We start from the raw sequence: 27366 nt of genomic DNA on the forward strand, positions 1-27366 counted from the left end.
TCATTGATGGACAGCCAGGCTAGGGTTACAGTTGGCGGTAGGTTCAGCTCTGTATCCAGTCTGATGTACCCAGAAAAGAACCATAAATGGCTCTTTAGCTGTCCCTGGAAGAGAACCTTTGTGGTTCTACTAAAGAAGAACCTTTGGTAAAAAGGATTCTACGTGGACCCAAAAAGGATTCTCCTACAGGGACAGCTGAATATCCTTTTATGGTTCTAACTTTTTAGTAAGAGTGTACCAGAGAGCTTCAAGGATTAATCCAGACTGTGGTCTTGGCAGGACTTGACAGCTACACCTACCATAAAGTTGTTTGACAATGGGGTGCATCTCAATAGTTTAAGTCTCCTTCTCTCATCCCCTTCATTCGGGTGGACACATTAAAGCAGGTTTAAACTGTTTGATCCCTCCTATCCTTTGTTTTTTAATCAGTACATACAAAGGAGAGAAGGCTAGGAGATGATGCTACTTCAGACTATTGAGATAATCCCAATATGTCAGACAATGCTACTGGAGTCTATTGAGATGCACCCTGTGCGTAGAGGTAAGACACTCAGTCGTGTTGCGAACCTAACCTCTCCTCAGCTGTGTCCTGAGGCAGTGAGAGCATGGTGAAGGCCACCGCTTGTTGTTCCGTGTTGTCCTCTTTTCCCCTGTTCTCTCCATCGCCTTGCAGAGGACAGGAAAGAGGGGATAGGTCAGGGTGGGCGTATGGATCCATTATCTTTTGTCGTTTGGGAGAGGATTCAGGAGAGAGAGAGAGAGAGAGCAGACGTGTGTGTGTGTGAGAGAGAGAGCAGACGGAGAGACAGAGAAGGAGAAGGAGATGAGGAAGAGTGGATTAGAGCTCCCAAGCAGGACTGGAAGCCAGACTTGGCTGCACTTCAGCTACTCTGCGCACTTCAGCTCAAGTGTGCGTCCATTAGTGCACTCCCACTGCACTCAGAAACTCATACAGTCATACAGTCATACAGTCACACACACACACACACACACACACACACACACACACACACACACACACACACACACACACACACACACACACACACACACACACACACACACACACACACACACACACACAGTTTTGTATTGCTATCCTTGTGGGGACCAAAGAATTGCTTCCCATCGAAAATCCTATTTTCCCTAACCCTAAATCTAACCTTAAACCTTAACCTAACCATAACCCTAACCTAAACCCTATGCCTAACCATAACCCCTAACCGTAACCCCTAAACATAACCGTAACCCCTAACCTAACCTTAACCTCTAAACCTAACCGTAACCCCTAACCCTAATTGTAACCCTAACCCTAAACCTAACCGTAACCCCTAACCCAAATTCTAACCCTAATCCTAACCGACACAATGTCCCCACTTGTCAGAATTTTCCTAGTTTTACTACCCTTATGAGGACTTCTGGTCCCCACAAGGGTAGTTAAACAAACACGCACACATGCATAGACACATACACCCGCAAAATCACATATACACTGTAAAATTCACACACAGTATATAGCCTACTTTCGTGCAAATAAACAAAACCACAGGCACACACAGACCCTCCTTCCCTTCACATATACCTCATTTCACTCAAGTTCTACTCTGGTCTAGACTCACTCACACACACACTGTATGTTACAGTTACTGTCAAAACACACCCACACACACAACCTCTCTTCTCCCACCAGATTGCTCAGTGCTTCCCGACAAAATAAATAATTAAATGAGAGCAATAACAGCTTCCGAAAAAAGATCCCTCAATTAGAACAGAATGGGTAAATGGGGTGAGGCGGGGGCTGTGTGTGTGTCGGGTGGGGGAGTGGTATTTCGGGAACTCAGACACACACTATTACATAAGGGAGAGCATGACCCAAGAAGGTTTTATGCAGTTGTGCAACGTTAATTTGTCCCCCCCCCCCACCCCCCGTAGCAATCAGCTTAGCAAAATTATTTTCTCAAATACTTACAAGTGATCCATGCAGACGGACCAACAGGGGAGGCAAATAAATCAGTGGTGTAGAAGAGAGGGGGGGTTGGTGTGTGTGTGTGCGAGGGTGCGTGCGTGCATGCGCGCACCACCACATTGCTGAGGTCAAGGTGTGTGTGTGTGTGTAGCTGAAGTTGTGTGTGTGTCTGAATGTTATGAATGTATGTTTGTCATAAGGGAGAGATTGTTTGGTTGTTGCGTTATGTACTGTGCATGTGTGTGTGATTAAGGTATTTCTGTCATAAGGGAGAGGGTTGTTGGGTTGTGTTACTCGTGTGTGTGTGTGTGTGTGCGTGCGTGCGTGCGCGTTGATAGAAGGCCTTGGTGACATGCTGACAAGAGAATAGGGAAGGGGGGGTGATCAGATGCCTGCACTCTCAGGCAAGAGGGGGAGTGGGGGGGGGATTGACAGCTGAAACATGGTTGAGAGCATGCAGGGTTGACAGAGGTGTGTGTGTGTGTGTGTGTGTGTGTGTGTGTGTGTGTGTGTGTGTGTGTGTGTGTGTGTGTGTGTGTGTGTGTGTGTGTGTGTGTGTGTGTGTGTGTGTGTGTGTGTGTGTGTGTGTGTGTGTGTGTGTGTGTTTGGAGGTGAGTGTGTGCAATCCCGATGTGATTGCCTGTCTTTTGTACATGAGGCGTCTAGTCTGCTTCAGATTTTCATCGACCCACCTTTTCACACTCCGTCGCTAGCCACTCTATCATTCCATCTTTTCCTCAGTCGTCCCTCAAATACACTGTTCCAACAGTCTTGTAGCCTACTGCAAGAAACTCTCTGTCCTCCATCCACCCAGCCCCATTTGCACCTGTGCGGTCACGTGGTCCCCGAGCGGTGAGTGGGCCGTACACACGTCTCATTTCTGTCTGCATGTCATCTGAGGCTTCAGTCTGTTTCAGAGCACTGTTGGCATCGGGCCAGTTTGCATCGCTTAGTCTCGCTATGCTCCCGTGTTAGCGAGGGTAACGCTGAGCTACGCTAGGCAGCTCTGTGCTGGTCTCACACATTTTTCATAGGGACAAATGCAGCATCCCATCATCTGTCTGTGTGTTTAAATGCTAACGCCACCAGCAACAGATGTACGCCAAGAAATTATTCAACCGCCTAACCCGCTAAGCAAGCAAGCAAGTCGCCATTGCACGAGGGACAAATGGTGCCGTGCTTGTATGAGTCCTGGGTAGTGTCCATTATGACACGCTGCAGAAAATGCTTTCAAACATTTTGCAACAGAAAACGTAAATGAGTGTTTCTTGTTGGATAACTCCATGTAGTCCTTCCCTGTTTCAGTCTACTTTCTTCCATTTGGTACCTAATGAACACGACCCAGCTCTGTAGAAGGATACAGGCAAATGTTTACCATTATCCTAGTAAATGTCACCCATGTTGTTTTCAATATTTAGCATAGGGCATCTCTGCTATGCCCAGTGAAGGAGATCAGAGAAAGATTGGGGAAACGGATGAGGAGTGAAAGTCTGTAGCAGAGACGTCTGTGTGTGTGTGTGCGTGTGTCTTTGTGTCAGTCTGTGTCTACATCTGAAGACATAGGCCAGTAGCTACATAGCGCCATGGACGAAAGTGCAGGCAAGTGACACTGATGGAGAGAGGGAAAGAGAGGAAATTAATGTGGAGGCTCCAGAGTTGGAGAACATGGAACAAGTGAAGAAGAAAATGACATGCCAGCAATCTAGAGAAGTGGGAGCGATAGATTTGGAGAAAGAGAGAGACAAAAAAAAGAGATAATGAAGATAAGGTGAATGAACGGAGTGAATGATGTGGGAAGAGATTTGGAGAGAGTGAATAAGAGACAGGACGAGGGGGGGGGGGTGGAGGGAGAGAGAGTGACAGAGGAGAAAAGGGGGGCTGAGTCTCTGCTTTTACGGCGGGGTGATTGCGTGACTGAGAGGAGAGTGCAGTGCCGTGTATAATGCTCTCAAGACGGATATTAAGACGTGCTGCCCGACTCAGTCTCTCTCTCCCTTCATTCTCTCCTCCGTTCTGCTCCTTCTCTCTCTCTCCATCTCTGCTAATGATCCATGCGTCTTGCCACACAGCCGGGCTGAGTGATACCCACTGACAGTACCACTCAGGCGGAAACTCTGCAGCCCCCTTCTAGGAGAAGAGTCAACACACACACACACACACACACACACACACACACACACACACACACACACACACACACACACACACACACACACACACACACACACACACTAGATGGAAAGCCCCATACATTCAATGTCACGCAAAGATGCTGATAAACACGTGAGAGCATATTTGAACCATCACACACACACATGCACCATACAGCAAACCCAAATATATAGAAGCACATTCAACAGTACTGATAGTCATATGAGTGCTTTCATCACTCTATAGAGGCAATACAATATATACAATATATATATATATATATATATCCTGTATGCCTTTCCTTATAGCCACCCGTGTATGACTGTAGTATGACTCTATAATCCCCATTGGCCTAGGCGGCCACCCCGCCACACTCCCCTACACAGCCCCATATGCCCTCGTGCAGTACGACGCCATACATCCTACTACATCCCCTTACAACCCTACACAGCTCCATACATATGTCTCAGGGCAGCATGAGCCCATACAGCCCTGTACACCCCCCGTGAGCCAGGTCTCGTTTTGCTGCCCTAATCCGGCCTGCCTCGTACAATCCCATACGTCCCTACCCAGACCCATAGATAGACCATACGTCCCCATGCAGCATGACCCCATTCATCCGTACAGTCTCATACAGCCCCATGCAATCTTACATAGGCCTATACGTCCCCTATGAACCAGGTCTCATTTCCCCGCGCGAACTGTAATCCGGTGGCCCACTCAGCCATGACTGCAGCTGAGAGGGAGAGGTTAGGTCAAGAATTAGGTCATACGCCTAATAGGAGCCCACTCCTCCAATTAGCGAGTGGATTACGCGGGGGCGTGTGTGCATGTGCGTCAGCACGCTGGCCGCTCCAGCCGCTCCTAATCCAGCCAACGAACTGTCAAGCAAAAGGGACGTTTTGAAAGTTTTGGTAACGGGGAGGGTCCTGGGAAGACGAAGTAGCCCACATTTCTCGTGCTTCTGCTCACTAATCCACTCCTGACTTCACAAAAACAAAGAACGTGATACCTTCAGGTGCTGCTGATTGTGTCTCGTACACTTTGAGTTGAGGGGAATGCCAGGGGGAGTTAGGGTGGTTGAAGTGGTCCTACTTTCAAAACGTTACTGCACGGTTCACAGTCAATAAGTAGTCCCGAAAATGAACTGAATTGAAATGTTTTCCCTTTTGCTTGACTTTTCCCCTTTATTTTGTCTCTTTTTAAATGAATCGGGGATTGTGCATAAACTTCTCAGCATAACGGTTTCTTCAATGTGGGGGTTTATCCCAAATCTATTACCCATTTGTTTTTACGCATCCAATCAACAAGGCCGGAATAGTGCATTGGTTTTCTACTGAGAGATTATCTCTCTTGAAGTAAAACTGCATCCCTGTCAGATACTCTCGGGCTACTACTGTCTGGCCTGTGGTTTTCTCTACAGCCCGACAGCTGACCACATTCTATATGAGACATTTCTATGTTTACATTCTATATGAGGCATTTCTATGTACGGGTTTTGGAGACAACGTTCAGACTATTGCAGTTTTAATGTTGGCAGGTTATTTATACGTTGCCTGTATGTACAGTATGCACATTTTGACCTGAACGCTGTGTGCGCTCATTAAAGCATAAGTGTGTCGTTTGGTGTAGTGCCCTTAAATAGCCCTAGAACAGAAACTTCAGTGTACACTATAGCTCTGAGGGGTTGTGTGGGTGAGAAGGTACGAGGGTTATCAGTCAGCACGCACCAACAGGAGAGCGCAAGGGAGATGGAGAGACAGAGAGAGGAAGGAATGAGAGGAAGGTAACAGAGGGAGAGACAGAGAATGAGAGATGGAGAGGGAGGAAGGAAAAGGGAACGAGAAGGGGAATAGTGGGGATAGCCTTAATGAAGTTTTCAGGAGCCTCTTAAAAGGTCACGGCATGTCTCTACATCCCCCTCCCCAATACCTCACTTACCCCCCCATTGCTATCTATCCCGCCATCAGCCCCCCATCTGTGTCCATTAGCCATTCATGAACCCACTCGTAGCCACTCATTAGGGAGGGAAGGGGTTTGAAGCGATTGCATTCAGAGGAGAAGAGTCTGTGACCGGAGCATACTGATTAATATTTCAGCGTCTCCCGTCGAGCTGAGAGCAAGTTTTGCCCCGCTTAGGCTGTAGAGTTGTGTGTTTCACTCTCTCTCTCTCGCTCTCTCTGTGGCCGGCTGCTCTCCCCTTCTCTCTCCCACACGAGTGAGCGATAGAGAGAACGACCCCCCCCCCCCCGACACTTTCTCTACCACATGCCACACACTAACCCCCCCCCACCCTTGTTTCCCTCCCATACACGCACAGACAAATGTACAGACACACACCACCAGACTCAAACCAACTCAAACTGACCTAATTGGGCTCTTTTTGTTTCGGGAAATGGATGGGGAAGACAGAGGGGGACGGGTGAAATCCCCCATTCCTCTCTTCCTCCTGACTCACAGTAGAGTGGTATCGCTCCTTCTCTCATTAGTCTAGACAGTGAGAGAAGTTACCCCAGCAGACAGGGTGTTCTGTGTCCTTCACCATCACCCCCCCCCCCCCGTTGAGAATCAAACTAGGCGATAAAGCCCCTCATTCATACAGTAGGTTGGCACTTCCAATCTTGTGGGTCAAGCAACCATAGAAATAGAATCCATTTAATTTCCATGGAAGCAACATGGTTCATACATTGTCCACTATATAAAGCACTCTTACTGTATGTGAATGCACTTTAGTGTAAAAGGCAAGGTACCTATGAATTCAGCATTATCGCTTGGCTATATCACAATCTGTACTACGTTTCAGCAATCTCGGAGGCCCCTCTTGAGGGATGAGTAAGTCCTGAATGAGCACTCTTACTCTCACTCTTACTCTTCAGTATGGGCTTTTGTTTTGTGCAGAAATGCTGCTATAGTATGTTTGCTCGAGTATGTTGTGTAGTAGGTCCCCATTGGGCCGTTGTACTGTATGGTTGGATATACAGCATTGCTGTACAGTATGTGAAGTTGAAATCATTTATTGTTTGTTCATTCTCATAGACTGTATTTCCAGGAAGTGGATGGAATGGGCTCACTGGATGCGAAATTTCTTTTCGTAGGATAGCCGCAGGCAAAGTCCTTCATATTCATGCGTTACGTTGGGTGATTGGTTGAGCCTTCTTGGGTGTGAGATGTCACACAGATGCGCTGCAGAGCTGTCTGTTTAGCTTGCTCACCGGGATGAGCAGTAAGCACTGAATGACTTGGGGAAACCCAGCTTCAGCTTAATTAATTGAAGTCTCACCAGCTAGCTGCGATCTATTTTAGTTTCACTGTCCGGTCATTCATAAAACAAGTCCACTAAATGTTATTTTTACCGCTAAACAAACAAAAAGTCTGTTGCTTGATATGAGCAAGTTGACCCAAATCTACGATTTGTTGGTGAGCTAGCTAGCTACATTTCAGTAATTTAGCTATCCTGCTGAATGCAGTGGTCAGTGAATAAACAAACTATGAGTTGAACATATTTAGGTGAAAACGAACTAGTAGCCAGTTGTTGTTGCGCCATGGTGGAATCATATCTATCCAGCTGTCTCCTGAAGCCTATGTGACCTGTCTATGTGCCCTTGAACTCCCGAGTCTAGACGCAGTCTAGCTAATGTTAGCTAGCATTGATAGCTGAGCTGTTTTAGAAGAAAACGGCTGAGGTGACTAGCTAACAAGCCCTCCTCGGCGGCAATGTTAGATATATTAGAATATTAGATATAACGGTCAGTGAAGTTGGTGGTTTCTACTGGTTTTAGATTCGAGGGGAGAGAAATTGGCCGTCATTGTTTTGTGTTTCGGTATGGGCTCGGAGTGATGTCACACAGGAGGCTCAACCAATCACCCGACGCCTATCCTACGAAAGGTCACTTAGAACGCTGGACGGCCGTATAGGCTCAAAGAGACGGTCGTAACAATGCGTTTACATAAAGGAATGTCTCAAGATGGCTCCATGGTTAACAGACGCCTCCAAAGTTAAGATCCCCAACGTTCTCCATTCACCAAAATGCAAGCCCCTCCTTTGTTCTCTTTCTCTATTTTCTCTCCTTCCTTCTATAGCTGCCTCTTGACCTATGATTCCGCATATACACTTACCTTTTTCAATGTCATATGTAGGCATACACCATAGGTGGGTGTAGCTCTCTGCATCTCTGAATAAGTAGACCTGCGTGTAAGTGTATAGCATGTGGTGTATATTGTTGAGGAGCGGTGGTTGGTGTGGTACACAGGGCGTTTAATGAAGTTCCCCAACACCTCTCCCCTATTAGACGGGTGCCCTCTACATCTCCCTACTCTCTCTACTCCCCCCCCCACCTCTCTCCCTAGCTGCCTTTCCCTCGGGGGATAGTTGGCAGGGAGCAGGCTGGCTGCTATGGAAACAAGGAGCCTCCCTCTCCCACAGGTCTCCTTAGCAACTAGTAGCTTGGCATTGTGGTAATGAGCGTGCCCACTGTGCCAGGCTCTTTGTGAGAGTGCGTGTGTGTGTGTGTGTGTGAGTGAGTGAGAGAGAGTGTGTGTGAGGCATATGTGAATATTTTGTTTGCCAGTTTATGTGAGAAGATGAACGTGTGAGGGAGAAGCTGTGTGTTATTGCGTGACTGATACATGTGATATACGTATAGACATGCCTGAGTTTTGGTCTTCAGATCATCTGTACCTCACAAGTAATGATGGCTACCCTACTATGCCTGCCTGCTTAAGATGCATTCGTGCATGTATGCGCGTGTGTCTTTCTGGATCTTTGGACGCCTCCATCTGATTGCGATGATATCATTAGTCTCCGCGCTACGAAATTGCAAGCAATTAAAGGGACTGTTCAATGAATTTTGCGTGCCATAAGGCAACCGCTGCCGAATGAGTTTCCTGCTCTGTCGATATGAAACCCTGAGAATGCTGTTTATTAAAGTCTGATCAGAGGTGTGTACTGACCTTTAGAATGCGGGAAATGAGATTGTTATTATTATGAAGGAGATTATGGTGGAGAGTGAGAGGAGGAGATAACCGCGGCGGCATTGAGTCCATTGTTGCATCGTCTGTTTCTTTGTATGTGGCAGAGGGTGGTTTCTATATAATCAAATCCACACTCCGCCCGCCTGTGGGCCGTTAAAAGACCTGACTCAAGCACACGCATAAATAGACAAGCACGTGCACACACACACACACACACACACACACACACACACACACACACACACACACACACCTACTCTTCCTTGCAAAAAAAATCAAATAAAAAAAGCTGTAAAAGCCTCTCTCCAGAAACGTGCATGACTTTATGATAGCATGATGGCAGGCCCAGTGGAAAATGTGAGTCTGATGGATCCCCAGACTTTGGTCGAAGTGTGAGCTGTGAGCAGGTGGCATGCCCCACAGGTGGACCAACCCGTACACCTGTTTTGTGAACCCTCACAGGGGAAAGCGAAGCCTACCTCCCATAGCCCCTGTGGAAAACCATACCCTCTTGCACGTGCCCGCCTTGTGCCCTCCCCGGCACAGGTCTTACCCACGTTTGGCGTGGGCGTCAGATGTGATTACGAGCTCAGGCGGGGGCTTTCGTCGCGGGGGTGTCATAGATGTCGTGTCCCCCTCACGCCGGCCAACTGGAAAACCGCCAAGACCGTCCTGGCATTCCTTGGTGGATTTTCCGATCCCCTATCCTGGTCTCAGATGGTCTGCTAATCTGTTAGCGGCTATTTTTAGCCGCCAAAGCTCGTGCAGCTCTTGATCCACAGTTCCACACCCTAACCGCTAACCATCCCCCTTGGTGCTTGTAGAAGTATACAGGCAGTGATTTGCCAGGAACTGGCTGCAATTAGAACACAGCCAAGCAGGAATCCCCTACCAATTCCATTACACCCTCTCCCTGACTGTGGGCACCATGGCAGCTCAAACTCTCAGTTGACTTTCCCTCTTTTCCCTTTGGAATGGCACTGAGTGGTGTATGGGATGATATAGAAATTCTGAAAGTGAATCGTATTGTTGTAAGAGGGGGAACATGCCTAAGTAAGGCTCTAATGGCTAAGGTTCTCTAGACTATGTCTTAGGTACAGACAGTAGCCAATGGTCTGCACTGTAGCTCAACCTGGTTCCTAGCCTAGGTTTCTGACAGGGCTTGCCGTGACTACACAACTAGACCTACTTGATCGTTCCGTGACTACGGACATATATTGGACCATGGCAATGATGATGGCATTGCTTGATTACTTTTTGTTGTTGTCATTCAGCAGATGATCTTCTACAGAGCGACTTACAGGAGGAGCAGTTAGGGTTAAGTGCCTTGCTCAAGGGCACACCACCAGAGGTTTCACCTAGTCTGCTCGGGGATTCGAACCAGCAACCCTTCTGTTACTGGCCCAACGCTCTTAACCGTAAGGCTACCAGCTCACCTCCTAATAAGAGGTCTATTTTTTTGTTCATCTTTTCAATTTGCCCGCAGTCCAGAAAACAGGCTCGTCCATCTGTCTCTCCTTCAAGTAGGCTCTCCTCCTCTAAAGGGATTTTAATTATCGTCTGACTTTGGGCTTCCTTCGCAGGCAACAAGATCTGTGTTCCCTGTCTGTACCGGTGCCACTTGGGATAGCGTGCCGTATCCGCTTTGTTCCGTATAGAGCCATATTTTATGTACCATTAGGCCCTTCAGTCCCCTTGAAGCCCTCCCATCCCTCCACTCCACCCCACCCCTGCAGACAGAGAATGCTGAATGCACCAACCCCCCTATTCCCATTAATCTATGCGCCTCTACATTCTTCATTTCCCTTCAAAGGGGGACAAGCCGAGCCGTGACATCAATCACGGGAAGCGAATATTTAGCCGGTGCTAATTTCCATCAATAGCCTGGAGACAGGCTTAGCTGACAAAACTCATTCCTTTGCCTGAACAAAACTGCTTGTGTTTGAGCCTCCACCTCCCCCTCCTCTGTAGATGCACAAACAGGCATCACAATAAACACAGCCAGAGCCTCTCCTGGTTCCCCTTGATTTGTGCTTATCTAATGAATGGCGTGCCATGAAGAGATACCCATAGACAGCAGAGGAGCATAATGGCTTCTTTCTGTATGAAATGGGATTGACAAACACCGATTGAGTACATGGCGAATGGCGGTAAGTAGCTTCCAGACAGATTCTCGTCTTTGCAGAACGAACATGCCAGTCATCCAACGCTTTAAGTTATTTGAACCGGGTGAGTAGTTTCTTTTGGCGTTCCCACGTGAGCCCTCTTGTCTTTGGGCTCATCACTTTTGAATGAGCTGTTTGAATGAGCACACCCTCTCTCCACAAGATGGGCCCTAAACAGTTTGACCTGTTTCGTCTATCCCCTCTTGTGAGTATGTGGGGGGTAGAGGGGCCCCATTTTGAGGGCAGCCCATTGTGTGGCTCGGAGGGTTCTCACACACTGGGCTCCACACTCCCACCCCACTACCCCCCTTACCCCCTCTATCCCAGCTGCCCGCCTTGCCAGCCAGCCAGTCAAGCCAACGCAGACGGTCTATTGCCCCCCCCCGCCCCGCCACCCCGCTCACCACATTCTCAACGGCAGATTGCTACCCTGGGAGTGGCGGCAGAGGGGACACATTGGCATTGTGCCAGGCTGGGCAACTGGGCACTGTCACCCTACTCACTCAATGCCGGGGGTACCCTCGGGCAAGGGCATTGGAAAGGGAGCCGTGTCGCCTTCACAAAGCTAGTCCAATAGAATATCTTCCTACAGACAGTCAGACCTTGATGTGCCTAAAGCCAAACCTTACCATTGAAGGCTATTAAGTTGAATCGATTCTCCAAGTTGAACTGCCTACTCCAGATCCAAAATCAAACTGTGGAGGGAGGACTGAGCAGGAATCAATGTGAATGGCCAGAACGCTGAGGGGCAAATTAAAGGGTTTGAAAGAGAGGGGAATTATTGACCATGACCAGGGCCCGTTTTGTTCTTGTTCATTCTCGGAACATGAACAGAGCTCGGTCGATCCAAAACAGGAAGTCTTGTAGTACCCGGTCTCGGAAAAGGAAAAAAATCCCTTTCTGCTGCTCTGAGGCCACCTGTGTTGGAAAGAGTGTGAACGTGTCAGATTTGAGGGTGCTAATGGGTTTTAAGCTTAATCTGTGGGCAAAGAGTGCTGTGGTGGAGTGGCTTGGTGGGGAGCGAATCAAGAAGATGTCAGTCAGGTATCAGGATCGTGGGCTCTAATGAGAGTTGAGCTCAAGCCGATTTGTCTGTCTGGGGCCACCGGGGTGCCACACCACAGAAATAGAATTACTAGAAAGGACATTCCCATTCAAGTCAATGTTACGTATGTGATGGGTGAACCGGCTGCCATATTGAATGTACCCATGAGTGTTCTGTGACCTTGATGTGGTCTGAGTGGCTTTACCATTCTAGTAATCATATTTCTATGTGCTACACAGTCTTCCACTGGCTACAGTTGTTCTATAATCGGACAGATGCCCTTTTCACAAATAACAGTGCAAGGCTACTGCACGCTGGTTGTTGTTGTTTAAATACCCACTCTGTGATAGTTACATATTCATAGAAGTTTGATTTGACAACTTTTTACTGTTTACTTAAGTCGGGTGGGATCAGGCAATACATTTTGTGTGTTAGCTCTCTATTTCACCTCGTTATTTCTGCCTTCCACAATATGTATTGTATAAATTGGCCCGATTTCAATAGGAGATAGCTGCCGGACCAAGGGTTGGAATGTGTGTTCCGTGTCATTGTATGTTTTTGTGTGCTACCCTTCGTTTGTCCGTTCCTGAAAGCCAGAAACATTTTATGAATATTTAATAGACAATAACGTTTTAAATTCTATTCTGTTGTAAACCCGCGGGGAGAAATATGGACAAAGCCACCCTCAAGTACAAACTCAGAGTGAGGCATTCCGCTTAGCTCTGTCAGATAGGAAATTGAAAGGGTGGTTGTATTACATGGCCTTGTAGATCATGGCCTTTCGTCTCATTGTCTTACATGGACAGGTTGCTTAACAAAGGAATCTCCTTAGTCTGCCCCCTCATCTTCCTCCTCCCATTGGATCATACCGTATCCAGACTGCTCGCTGTGCACACCATGACCTGGCAATGGACTGTGTGAGACGCCCAGCTGGGAGTGCCCCCGAATCAACTCCAGGATTAGCCCGGAATTGTCTGGGATTACTCGGAATGGAGCGGGATTAGCACCGGCTGCCTGCGACTGCCTGTTTTGGGGGCGTGAGTGAGAGGGGTATGGGCCGGGCCATATTTCTCCTGACTCAGTCCAAGATTGGGCGAGAAGCCAGGGCTAGGCTACACCTACACAGGGAGGGACATCTGTAACCTGGCAGGGCTATTCTTAGTCCCTAAACCCACGCCCAAACAGGATGACTACTACTGAGAAACCACGGGTTTGAAAACAAAACAGAAAGGCCAGCAAACAGGAAGCAAACAGCTAGCTGACTACGCCATCATGGTCGACTTACCCACGCAATGGCTGTGTCCCAAATGGCACCATATTCCCTATATAGTGCTCCACTTTTGACCAGAGCCCTATGGCCCCTGGTCAAAAGTAGTGCATTATATAGAGCATAGGGAGCCATTTGGGACGCAGGCAATCTCTTAAATCTCTCTTAAGCAGGTGGATTCAGGATTCATCAGATAAAGAGGGCTTGGGGATGATGTTCAAATCCCTCTCCCAAGTCTATAGCGGGGGACTTTTTTGATCATACATGCTACATTCGGAACAGATCAGAGATCCTATGCAGTAGCGACTTCAACCGGTCTGGTCCCATTGAAGGAGGTTCATTTTCATTCGGCCTTCAATCATTCTGTCATCTAACCCGATGGGCAACATTTGTTATGATCTGATAAGGTAATGTTCTGGTGTGGGAGAGACAGGTATAACCGGACCAAACCTTGCTGAACCAAGCTGTTTGAGCTGGCTGGGTATCCACCATAGTTGCTTGAACTGTGTCGAAAAGATCAATGTGAAAAGACAATATGTGAGCCAACACAGTACAGTTTCAGTTGGCACGATAGTGTGAAAAGGGTAGTAGTCGGCGCAGGCACGTAGTTGCCCGCCCCTACCGCCGACCGGGCATCCCCGACGGACTGGCATGGCCCAGATGAAAGAAAGGCTGTTTAGAGTTAGAGAGAGAGCTGCAGCATCAAACAACCAACATCTCCCCCCATCCCCCCACTACCCTTACTCTGCCTCCCCGCTCTACCCACCACAATATCATATACTCCCTCTCCTGCACGTTTACCAACAGTTGCCATGGTTACCCGATGCTCGGGGTGTCACGGCGAGACAACCGAAGGGAGGCATTCACAGATCACCTGGATTCAGTCAGTCGCCGCTTTTCAGTTGGTGCGCCACAATTTGATTTGTGTGTACTCAGCCTGTGCCGCTTCGCCGGGAATACAAATGATGTACGACACAATGGTGCCGTTGAAAGTATGAATGCTTAAATTACACCACATGTACCTCAATCTGAAACAATGGAATGTAGTACTATAGTACCAATGTAAGGCTTAGCCACACTAGGTGCTTTGGTTTCATTTTGCCGTTCAAGTTTCAGAATAACGCCTACAGCAAAAGCAGAACAGAACAACTATTGTCAATCAATCAATATGTCTTACTGTTCACTTGGCCTTCACTTGGCCTTGAAGAAAAAGTCTAATACACCTACAAATTGTTTTTGGAATGAGAAAGGGAATGAACAGAGTCATCTATTGAGAGTTCATCATTGAATTTGAAGTGTTCCACAAAAAAAAATGTGGGAAAGAAATTGACAAAAAAAATTAAAAAATCTATTCTCTCAGCGGTAAATAATGATTCCAGCATATTAACAAACACAAGAGACATGGAGAGCGGGAGGAAGGAGAGAGGGAGGAAAGAGGATGAAAAGAAAGGAGAGAAGCAACAAGTTGCAGAAAGCTTAGAGTAGAGAAGGCTACAAAGAGAGAGAATGGTGATAAAAAAGAGACAGAGATAAAAGGAGAGAGAGGGTGAGAAGGTGATGGAGCGAAAGAGAGAGGGTTATAGAGAGACAGAAAGAGAATTCGGTGATGGAGAGAGTCTGTGTGGGCAGGAGGTGGTTGGTGAGACACCCATTCTATTCATTCTGTTTCTACGCGTTCAATCACATCCGATAGTTGAAATTCGGATAGATAACTTCAGAACAACTGGGCCCTGGTGTCTACAGTTTAGTTAGGCAGAAAAGGCACCAGTAAGTATTTTGTAGACCCATGATGGTGAGTTGATAGCAGCTCTATAAGCATGAACACAAACTGTCTGGTACGTATTGATCAGCGAAGCTCTTCTTGGAAGGGGAATCCACACACTCCCCAGTGGCATCGATGTGTGTGAGATAAACCTTTAAACAGTCATCAATACGGAGCAGCGGGCTTGGGATCAGATTGACAGGTTGCACGTCGTCAAAGTCGCTGAAACTCTAGTTTCCTCTCCAATAGACAGTTGTTTCATATGAAAAAGGGTATTATGCATACTTGACTTAGCTAATGTCTACAGATGAGGAGTTCTGACGCACTGGGACACGCACAAAGGCGACCAGTACTCATTGCCTGAAAGTCACGCACTATCCTCACCCAGAGCTAAAGTGTGACATTTGGTGGCAGCGGTGGGATCCAGTGTGTTAAACAGTGAAAATGCTAATGTGCATAATTTGATGAACAATGTAACGTGCACTCTAAATCAATCTCTCTCTCTCTCTCTCTCTCTCGCCCACCCCTCTCTCTATCTATCTATCTATCTATCTATCTATCTATCTATGTCTGCAGAACTCCATTCGACACAACCTGTCCCTCCACACGCGCTTCATCCGGGTGCAGAACGAAGGCACGGGCAAGTCCTCCTGGTGGATGCTCAACCCTGAGGGGGGCAAGATGGGCAAGGCCCCTCGCCGGCGAACAGTCTCCATGGACAACAGCACCAAGTACCTGAAGAGCAAGGGCCGGGTCAGCCGCAAGAGGGTGGGCAGGCCAGGGATTGGTTCTGGGTCTCAAGTGGGGCTCCAGGCTTCCCCTGAGCAGGGTAGCCCACCGGGGAAGGTTCTCCCAGGCAACGTAGGGGGAGCTGGGGTTGTGGAAGGAGAGTTTGACGCCTGGACGGAGCTCCACTCCCGGGCTAATTCGTCCACTTCGACCCTGAGCGGGCGATTGTCGCCCATCCTGGCCGAGGGCGAGCTGGAGGAGTCAGAGGAAGGCGGGCTGTCCTGCTCGGCCTCGCCCCACCTCTACCCCTCCCCCTCCTCCAGTGCCCGCTCCCCTGCCATGGGGGCCGCGGGAGGCCACTGTCCACCCGTGGAGCAGCTGCCCCAGCTGGCTAATCTCACCGGGGCGATCAGCCTGGAGGAGAGGCTCCTGGAGGAAAGCTACCACCATCATCATCCTCACCTGGCAGCGGGCCACAAACTCCCCCCGGTCTATCATTACAACCCTGGGGTTAAAGGTCAGGGGTCGTACTGCGGCGCGGTCTACAGCCAGGCTGGGATGGGCATGCTGCGCCACCACTCGCCCATGCAGACCATCCAGGAGAATAAGCCGGCTAGCTTCTGCGGCACCTTGCGGGCCTACTCAGGGACCAACGCCCTGCAGAGCCTGCTGACAGGGGGCCCTGGAGGGCCACAGCAGTACTGTGCCAAGGACATAATACTGGGTCAGGAGAGAGATGCCCACCCAATGATGGGGCCCTCCACGAACGGAGTGAGCTCCACCCGTCACAGCCACCACCCCGGACACAACGGACATGCAGCTCACAGCCACAACAGCCACAACGGAACTCAGAGTCATAACCTCAACCCTGTGACCAACCACAACCACAGCTCTCCTCATCTTGGCCACAACCTCAGTCAGAACCACAGCAGCCACACAACGCACACACCGACTCGAGCCCCAGCCCTGGCACCACGCATCAGCAGTGGCCACCTCCAGCCTTACAGCCACAAAGCCCCCTATCTTTACAGCCCCCCGTCCCACGCCCACCTCCCCGCTTCCACCACCCTGCCACCCAACCCGGCCGGCATGCTGGGGATGCCCCAGGACTCCTGCCACCTGGCCACCGCCCCCCACCCCTCGCACCCCTGCCACAACACTTACCCCAGCCCCCAACACCAGGGAATGGGCAGTGGACTGTACCACCACCAACGGGGCATGGTGGGAGGCTGCACAGGAGTCAGCTACCATGGTAGCTCCTACCACCAGCCTCACCCCCACGAGAGACTACCAGCTGATCTGGACCTGGATATCTTCCACGGGAGCTTGGACTGCGACGTGGAGTCCATCCTCCTCCACGATATCATGGACTCCGGAGAGGAAATGGACTTCAACTTTGACAGCTCCCTGGCGCAGGGGTTGGGCATGGGGGTGGGCATGGGGATGGGGATGGGCATGAGTGGACTGGCAGGCCCTCAGCAAGCCCACAACAACCAGAGCTGGGTGCCCGGCTGAGACATTTCCCAGAGTGCTTCAGGGCAGGTCTCGGAAAAGACTCCACTACAGAGAGTGCTGCAGGCCAGCCCTCACTGCCCCTCAGATAGATAGGCTCCACCCCCTCCCCACTAACATGTTGGGGAGCACTGTGCTTAACTGTGTCATTCCTGGACTGAAAACAGAGGAGATGGGACAAACACTCAGTCACTCACTCCCCCATACCTTTCTATGTTGTGTTATAAAATGCCCCGGTCCTATCCCTCCCTGCCCGGACTCTCTCTGGAGATTGTAGCTGATGTCACATTGGTTTTTCTCACATCAGCTGTATACTGTGATGACAATCTCAACTGTGTTGTTGCCCAACCCTGTCCCTTTCTCATCTACTATCATGAGACCTGAACTCACCAAGCACTTTAAAACAAGTGGGTCAGACTCCACAGCTCACTCACATACAGACCTGGGTTCAAATACTATTCAAAATACTTTCCGACACTTTATCTGGGCTTGATTGAGTTTGCCTGGCGCAATGGAACCAATAGAATTGTCGCGAAAGTGCAAACCCCGCCTATCTTGCACTCCATGGCAGACTACAGCAAACGCTAAACGTATTTGAAATATCTCAAATGGTATTTGGACCCAGGTCTTGCCACGTACTGTAGCAGACAAATTCATGCAGAGTTTGGCTGTTTGCGAGGTGGGTACGGTATTTGACATATCATTTTGCTGAACAAATCAAGAAAGTGCAAGAATCCGGATCTGTAGATACATTTGTGGCATAGATTTATAATGGGGGTTGCTATGCTGCAATGTTTATAATGGGGGTTGCTATGCTGCAATGTTTACTGTCAGTGGGAAGCAGGGAAAATGTCATCAAAGATTTCTGATTGATTGGTTATTTGGCCTCTTTGTCGTTGGCTCGTATTAGGTAAAATCAAATGATACATTTTGGGACAGACTTACAATGATCTGTGCCTCCTCACTGACCTAATTGAAAACTATAATCTGGTGCTTTACTTTACTGTGCAAGTGAAAGTGTATGTTATATTAGTTGGTCGCATTATGTTCATTGAATTAATCTTTGGAATATTCAGAAGGCAAAATTGAAAATGGCGTATCACCTTGCCTCAACCAGGGTTTATTTTTTACTTTGTGGCGCCAGCTTTTCTCTTTACCTTTGCTTTCTCTGTCTCTGCCCCCCCCCCCAGCCCCCACCACCACCAACAGAGACAAAGTGATCATCCCTCAGACCGACCCATTAAACTGTGCTTGATTGAAATTCAGCGCCTTGCTTTTAATCTCCAAAGTGATGCTGCAGCCATGCATCACTATCGGGGATCTAAACGCCTCCCCTCCCATCCCTCCCTCTTTCTCTCTCTCACCACTGCAGTTGTCGCTAACGTAAATGTGCTGTTCTGATCACCGTGATGAACACCCAGTCATCGTGGCCCGGAGGGAGACAACACCGTCCGTGTTTGTCTGTTTGCAAAGGACACCGATGGGGGGGGGGGGGGGGGGGGGACAAAAACAAAAACACACAAAATAAGTAAACGCAGGTTGATAGTAGGTCGACAGCAAGATAATCACATGATCATGTCCCTTTCCCCGTCCCTTCTGGGCGCGTGTGTCCTAAACGGGTAGTGTGTTTTGTGTCGTAAGTCATCAGCAATCGTTGTCATCATCTGTGTCTCGTGTTCCCTTGCACATGTTATGAGGTCGTCTTGGCTGTGTTTTGGGCCTTTTGGGAGTTTGAGCTGAGACTGGTTCTCTGATAGAAGGTACTGTACATATAGGCGGAGAGGGGTAGGAAAGACCGACGGAAACAATCAGCCAATCAGATTGGCATTCATCTCTGTCAGACAGGGTTGTTGTTCCTTCCTACCTTCCTTCCACACATGTCCACGCTCAGCGCGTTTCCTTTGTCGTCGTTCTCTCTTGTTGTCGTTGTAATGTTGACGTTCTGAAGGGACATACAGGGACAGGGTGTATATGGCATGGTGATGTGTGAAGGCGGACATCGGGATCCACACCCTATACGCTAGGCTACACCAGCCCCCATGAATTGGACCACGGTGTCTGTGTATATGTGGGGAGTCTCTTTACTGTAGCTCTAGCCACCATACAAAGCCTCGGGACAGGAGAGAGCCATGGGTCATGTTCATTAGGTCACACGCCGCACACCATTGCGAACCGCCTTAAAGCGCTTTGCAACGGAAACCGAAAATGTGTGTTTCTTATTGGACAAAGTCCAGGTTGTCCCACTCTGATTCAGTTAGTTTTTGTTCGTTTGATGCCTAAAGAACATGAACCGGCTCTCCTGTCTCCCTCAGTAGACACACTGCTGTGGACTGTACTGAATGCTTCTAACAGGAATGTCCTAAAATGTACACCGTACCGGGGATTTCCTAACATGTACACCGTACAAGGGGCATATCATTACAGCCAAAGGTCAAGTATGGCACAGACTAGCAGGCCCTATCCTTCGAGATCAACATCCTTATTCTAGGATGTCGTCTCTTGTTCAATCTCAGTCTGTGAAGTATGTGTGGAAGGTCTTGGCGAAAGGACCCCTTGGTAGGGCTCTGTCATAGCCTGCGCTAAAAAGGTTTAGTGATGCCCCGATATTGGAAAATAGAGCTATATATAATGTCAAATGTTATCATACACATATTTATTTATGAAAGAGGTGGGTCTTTGTCACCCCTGAGTGTGGTAGTTTGTGAGCCAACTCCAATTTCTTTTGCATTTTTTGGGGTCTTTGTTTTTCCGCGTCACACTTCCTTTACAGTCGGGAAGGATTTTATTTTGTACAAAAATCTATATATTGAGGATATTGTATAATAGTTTTTAAACTCAAAAAGAAAATATTAATTTTGTTGTCTATTTCTTTTTTTAAGAGAATGTATCTTATCTGGTGACTGTTAAATAAATTAAATGAAAAGAAAGTATCTGTTTCATGCTCGTTCTACGCTTGTGTGGCTCCGTGCGAGGATTTGTCACAATTGTGGGATGACATTCCCATTGTCTTGTGCTGGTGTGTCCTCGAGTCCTTGTTCTTTCGTATACCTGTGTGAGCGAATGCGTGTGTTGTGTTGCATATGAATTTGTTCTTTCGTTTGATATTATCCAAGGATAATCTGTCCAACAAGGTTCTCTTTTTGCACATACGGCACACACAGACTCACGTTGCTTCCAGAGTGTGTGTTTGTGAACGACTAGGTTTTTTTTGTTCGAAAGAGTCTATGCCTATGTTGATGGGTGTCAGTTTGTACGTGCATAAGGGAAATGGTGCGTGTGCGTCTGTGTGTGTTTGTGCATGTGTGCCCTTCGGTGTGAATGCTTGTATTTGCATGTTAGTGTGTCTCCTTCTGTATGTGCGAAAGCAAAAAACGTGTGTGCCTGTGTGTGTGAGAGAGATATGGGGGCGGGGGGTGTGATGAGGGGGTGAGTGTCTAATAAGGCTTGTCATCCCCGCTGAAGCTGTAGGTTGGTCACAGCTGTCCCAGTCCCGTCGGAGGCGTTGTCACAGGAGGAGAGTGCTGCAGCGCAATACTGCCAGGCCCCATGGGAGCCTCCTCCACACACACACACACACACACACACACACACACACACACACACACACACACACACACACACACACACACACACACACACACACACACACACACACACACACACACCTCTCACTGAAATGTGCGCTTTTAATTGACTCCTCTCGGGAGGGAGGGAGAGCGAGAAAAATAGGGAGGTGGTGGACCATACGGAGGGAAAAGCCAGAGAGGAGAGAACCAGGGAGAGAAATACAATTGAAAAAGACCCAATTCTCAATACATAACAGTTATCGCTGCACTGAATAATTCAAACAAGCCATTATACATATACTCCACATGATGTCTGTGTAGTTCCATTCCTCTGGATCGTACGTTAACACAACAAGTCAGTGTGATTAAGCAGAAACGGGAATGGAAGAAGGCATTGCTCTAAAAGTCTGGCTGATATCCACATCCCTCCATTCTGCCATCCCCGCCTCTAGACAGAGAGGGAGAGAGAGAGAGAGAGAGAGAGAGCTAGAGAGAGAGAGACTGTAGAGCGAGAGAGACTGTAGAGAGAAAGTGAAGAGAGACCGAAAGAAAGACAGGAGAGAAGGAGGAGAGAAGAGAAGAGAAAGCAGACCCAGGTGCTGTGCCTCAGGGATGGACCAGTCTTCTGTTGCCTCATTATCGGAGAGAGGGAGAGAGGCTAAACATTCCCGTGCCATTATTCTCCCACTCAAACAGCTCAACGCACGTCTGCTTCACTGAGCCTGGTGATGGTTTAGAATCGAAAGAAATTCACAGGGCGAAAGTCTGTCAGGGGAGGGCACTGCTTACCAGCACCTATAGGTTAATATAATACTGGAATATAATACCGAAGACAGATACATTTGATTTAATGCTGACCACATGTGTTTCTACTTAGAATAGAATATAGCTTTATTTCATTCTCATTGTAGATGCTAATATAACTGTCATCGGGATACATTATGCAGCTGTTCAGATGGAATCACGGTCCTGGTCTGTCATAAATTGCCCTATCGACTTAGGTCCATGCTGTCCTGCTGTCCTTAGTTCACCCGGTTTAAAGGGTTAATATAGATGAAGTCAGATATTCCCTGTAGCCTACTAATACTACTGCAGATCCCAAGTCAGACATCCAGAGGAGGTGGGGGCTGGGGGAGGGATGGGGGGGGGTGCTACAGAGGTGATGACACAATTAATGTCAAATGAATACCCCTGAGCCCCCTTCTCAAATCTGCATCCCCCCTCACCCACCCCCCTTCTCTATCACACATGGCCTAATCCCACACGGGGGGGCGAAGCATTAAGCGCGGTAGCCTGATTCAGCTAGCGCAGCACTGGCGTAGCATTAGCTTATGGGGAACTGGGCCGACTGGCGTCTAGAATTACGGGCTGATACTGAGACAGTAATTAGCGAGTGTTGCTTATGGCCGCGGCTTCGGAATGTTAGGGTTGATCGCTAGGAGATAGCGACGCTTCAACTAGCCTCCCGTGGGCAAGAGCAGGCACATGGGTACTGGATCAGAGACGGCTCTGGTGCTTAAATACTGGGTTATGTGGTTGCTGTAGGGGAGGATTGGATTTGGGGACTGCGGAGCTCAGAGAGGGGTCAACTGCAGGCTGTGGCGGTGGTTGGTAGTTCATGTATCATTGGTGTGTGTGTGTGTGTGTGTGTGTGTGTGTGTGTGTGTGTGTGTGTGTGTGTGTGTGTGTGTGTGTGTGTGTGTGTGTGTGTGTGTGTGTGTGTGTGTGTGTGTGTGTGTGTGTGAGTGAGTGAGTGAGTGAGTGAGTGAGTGAGTGAGTGAGTGAGTGAGTGAGTGATCGACTAACAGAGAGATAATTGAATTGAATGAACTGAATTGAGGAAGTGAGAGGAATAGAGAGAGACTGTGTGTTAGACAGAGAGGCTCTGAATCGAGGGCAGCCGTAGTGTAGTTAATAGGCCTGCAGTGGAGAGCCCTCTGTGTGTGTTGCGTTATCCAGTGTTCAGTCTACCATGACCCTCAGTAAGCATCACCTGGTACCAAAGGACCTCAGAGAGATAGACACGAAAGAGAGAGTGAGAGACAGAGTGAAAGTGAAAAAAGCAGCGCCTCTCACGCCGAGTAACTAGAGCAGCACTTCAACCTAGCTGCTAACAAGCTCTCTCTCTCTCTCTCTCTCTCTCTCTCTCTCTCTCTCTCTCTCTCTCTCTCTCTCTCTCTCTCTCTCTCTCTCTCTCTCTCTCTCTCTCTCTCTCTCTCTCTCTCTCTCTCTCTCTCTCTCTCTCTCTCTCTCTCTCTCTCTCTCTCTCTCTCTCTCTCTCTCTCTTTCTCAGCATCTCTCTCTTTCTCTCAGCCTCTCCCGCTACCTTAATCACCACAGAGTTTGTGTACACAGCAGCGTCCAGATTACCAGAGAAGACGCTTTGCAAGAAAGTGACTGATTAAAACCCAGGAGAGAGGAAGAGAGAGAGAGAGAGAGAAGTCAACATCCCTCCCTCTGGAGAGAGAAGCTGCAGCTTATCAAGGACCAGCTGGGGACGAGCCGTCAACAACCAGTCGACAAACGATACCAAGTCTGCTCTCACAGACAATGTGGAGTCATGGACCACTGTAACAGTAAGCAACTGATTGTTAAAAAATAACAAAATAGAAGTGTGCCATTGTTGAACTCAAAATGAAAGATAGCAATGCGTGTGGAAATATTCTTGGGATGGGTCCCAAATGGTGTGCTACTTTTGACCAGGGCTTGGACGATAACTGCGGAAGACAACGGTGCTTCGTGTGGCCTTGGTTCTCTGTATGAATGAGCGTTGACATGAAGCAGGGTTCATACTGAATCAGGTCAGAGCAGAGAGGGGTGAGCACGGGAACCGATGCAGCTAAAGCTGTCGTCATGACTTTGCCACTGGTGAGGTTTCTTTGGTGGTAGTGCCCGACTGAGGGCCAGGCTGGCAGGGGCGGAAATGAAGGGTGGAGGGGAGGGTATAGGGTTTTTGGTGGGGGTAGAGGGAGAGGGAGAAAGGGTGGTGGAATTTGGAGGGCAGATTTTTACGTCAGCCTTTTAGGGATACCTTAACAGGCAGTTACAGTGGTGTGTGTGTGTAGGGTGGGGAGCAGTGTGTGTGTGTGTGTGTGTGTGTGTGTGTGTGTGTGTGTGTGTGTGTGTGTGTGTGTGTGTGTGTGTGTGTGTGTGTGTGTGTGTGTGTGTGTGTGTGTGTGTGTGTGTGTGTGTGTGTGTGTGTGTGTGTGTGTGTGTGTGTCGGTGGTGGGTAGAGGAGGGAGTTGTGTTGGTGAGGCCATCCATCACAATATTGAGAGGCAATGAGGCAATGAGGCAGCATCGGACACACTCAAACTCACCGACGCGCGCACACACACACACACACACACACACACACACGCACTGCTATTTCTCGTCTCACGCAGGCTCTTGCAATTCCCCCTCGCAGGCGGCTGTGGCGTCGGTTCGTCTTCGCTGAGAGGAGAGAGAGTCTGGACTGAGGCGATAGACATCTCATTAGAATCTCCTACAGATCCACCGGCTAGCGGCCTGTCTTCCCTCTTACCGCCAGGAGAGTGTGTGTGTTTGTGTGTGTTGTGTGTGCGTGCGTGTGTGCGTACATGCAAGAAAGAGAGAGAGCGAGAGGGAGAGAGAAAATGAGACAATGATAATGGCAATAATAGTTTTGATCCTTCAGGAGGCTCTCCCACAGGCAAACAGTATATCTCTCTCTCTCTCCCTCTCTCCCTCTCTCGCTCGCTCTCTCTCTCTCTCTCTCTCTCTCTCACACCACTGTTTCACTCTTAATGAATTTCGAACTCGTTAGTGCTGCAGCCCACAGCCCGTCTCTTCTTCTCTCCACCTCCTTCTGACACTGGCCTCAGATCTGTTTATCGTGTCTCTCACTGCCAGGGTATTTAATACGTGCCTGTATCAACTGTTCTCAGATCTCTTGCCATATACCTTTTAATCTGTTCCTGTATCAGACTGTACTCAGATCTGTTTTTATACCTTTCATAGCCAGGTCATTTAATCTTGGTCAATTATCAGACCGTTCTTGGATCTGTTCGTATACCTCTCACAGCCAGGCTTTTAGGCATTCAATCTCTGCACTCTTAGGGCTCTAATTTCGTCTGGCTCTAAGGAGTCAAATGCATGTTAGTTTGCAATTTTGTCATGTCAAAACTGGCGCACGGGCATTTTCCATATTAAAGCAACGCAATTAGAACAATTTGGACTGCAAACATGTTCAAAATATTTGGCAAATATTGGGCAGGCTATTTAAGGAACTAGGCTATAACGGACCAACATTCGAATTGGAGTTGATGACAATGCAATACATAAAAGACCATAAATACACAACTTGAAGAAACTACATATTTAGCCATGGAGCACATTGTGATTGGCCAGTGATGCGCCAAGCCTCGACACCCACAACTTGTTAATTCATCAAATAAATGTGAAAACAGGAGAAATATTTCTGACACACACCTCAACCTATCATGGTACCACTAGCGCTAAGAATGACCATTGCGTTAGTTTTGTTAAAATAGAGCCCTTATAAAAAAAAAGGTGCGACATAGAACCAGAAAGGGTTCATCAGATGAAAAAAGGTCCCATGTAGAACCCTAAATCTCCACAAAGTACCATTTGAGAACCATTTTTCTAAGTGTGTTCATGTGCCACCCCTGTCCTCAGATCAGATTCCCTTCTCCCTCTCTTTTCCCAGCCAACGCCATTTACACTTTGCTTATATCAGCACCCGCGCGCACACAGTCCCTCCCTCCCACTTACCCCTCTGACCCCTCTCTCTCTCCCCAAGCCCCAGCCGTGAGTTAGTAATCCTAGCCCCAGGCCAGCTCCCGAGCACTCTGCTAAAGATATTCCAGTGCGTAAGGAGTACTGCTGTCTGTGTGAGGCCTTGACCCCGTAGGTTTAGAGCCAACCACCCTACCCACGCTATCTCTCTCTCTGACTTAGGACTCTCACTCTCTCTACCTCTCTCTCCCTCCCTCCCTCTCTCTCTCACCGAGAACCTCCCCAGAGCACTCTCGCTCTCTCCCTTTAGTGGTAATTGCTCAGTGAGAGAAAAGAGAAAATCCGGCAGCCACTCTCAAGGTCGTCTCGCCGTGTGTGTGTGTGTGTGTGTGTGTGTGTGTGTGTGTGTGTGTGTGTGTGTGTGTGTGTGTGTGTGTGTGTGTGTGTGTGTGTGTGTGTGTGTGTGTGTGTGTGTGTGTGTGTGTGTGTGTGTGTGTGTAGAGAAGATGAGTGTCTGAGGGGAGACGAGATGAGTGTCTAGGGGAGGGGAGATGGACTCACTGCCAGATGTTGTAGCGTGACCCGCTCTCTGGAGAACCAATCACGGGTTCCCTCTGGGCCTGACCTCTAACGCCACATACTGTACTGAATGGTTATTGGTTAGCCTGTCGCAGCTCTCTCCCTATCCCATCCATTCTCAGTGACAAGTAATCATACACCTTGACTTATTCAACATTTTGTTGTGTTACAGCCTGAATTCAACACGGATTAAATAAAAATAAATTCTCACTCATCTACATACAATACCCTATAATGAAAAAGTGAAAATATGTTTTTAAAACGGTTTGCAAATGTATTGAAAATGTAATAATTTACATAAGTTAACATTTACATAACTATTCACACTCCTGAGTTAATACTTTGTAGAAGCACCTCTAGTGGTTAGAGCGTTGAGCCAGTAACTGAAAGGTTGCTGGATCGAATCCCCGAGCTGACAAGCTAAAAATCTGTTGTTCTGCCACTGAGCAAGGCAGTTAACCCACTGTTCCCCGGGCGCCGAAGACGTGGATGTCGATTATGGCAGCCGCTCTAAGATTCAGAGGGGTTGGGTTAAATGTGGAAGACACATTTCAGTTGAATGCATTCAGTTGTACAACTGACTAGGTATCCCCCTTTCCCTTTCCCTTTGGCAGTGATTACAGCTGTGAGTCTTTCTGGGTAAGTCATTAAAACCTTTCCACACCTGAATTGTGCAACATTTGCCCATTATTATTTTCAAAATTCTTCAAGCTCTGTCAAATTGATTGTTGATCATTGTACCCCTTTAGGTATCCCCAAAATCATTTAAAAAATGTAGAATAATAGTGAAGGCTTTAAAACTATGAATTAACAGATTTGGAATCATGTAGTAACCAAAAAAGTGTTAAACAAATCAAAATATATTTTATATTTGAGATTCTTCAAATAGCCACCCTTTGCCTTGATGACAGCTTTGCACACTCTTTGCATTCTC

General features: G+C 48.2%; 1 protein-coding gene across 1 annotated transcript in view; it reads left to right on the forward strand.

Moving 5' to 3' along the window:
• Positions 1–19066, forward strand: part of LOC139573909 (forkhead box protein O6-like) — a 37459-nt gene extending 18393 nt beyond the window's left edge. Inside the window, exon 2 of the mRNA XM_071397878.1 lies at positions 15904–19066. Within this exon, the coding sequence (XP_071253979.1) occupies positions 15904–17571 (1668 nt within the window). The 3' untranslated portion in view covers positions 17572–19066. The remainder of the gene's footprint in view (positions 1–15903) is intronic.
• The last annotated feature ends 8300 nt before the right edge of the window (positions 19067–27366 follow it).

Source organism: Salvelinus alpinus, chromosome 4, assembly GCF_045679555.1.
Source record: "Salvelinus alpinus chromosome 4, SLU_Salpinus.1, whole genome shotgun sequence".
Lineage (NCBI taxonomy): Eukaryota > Metazoa > Chordata > Actinopteri > Salmoniformes > Salmonidae > Salvelinus > Salvelinus alpinus.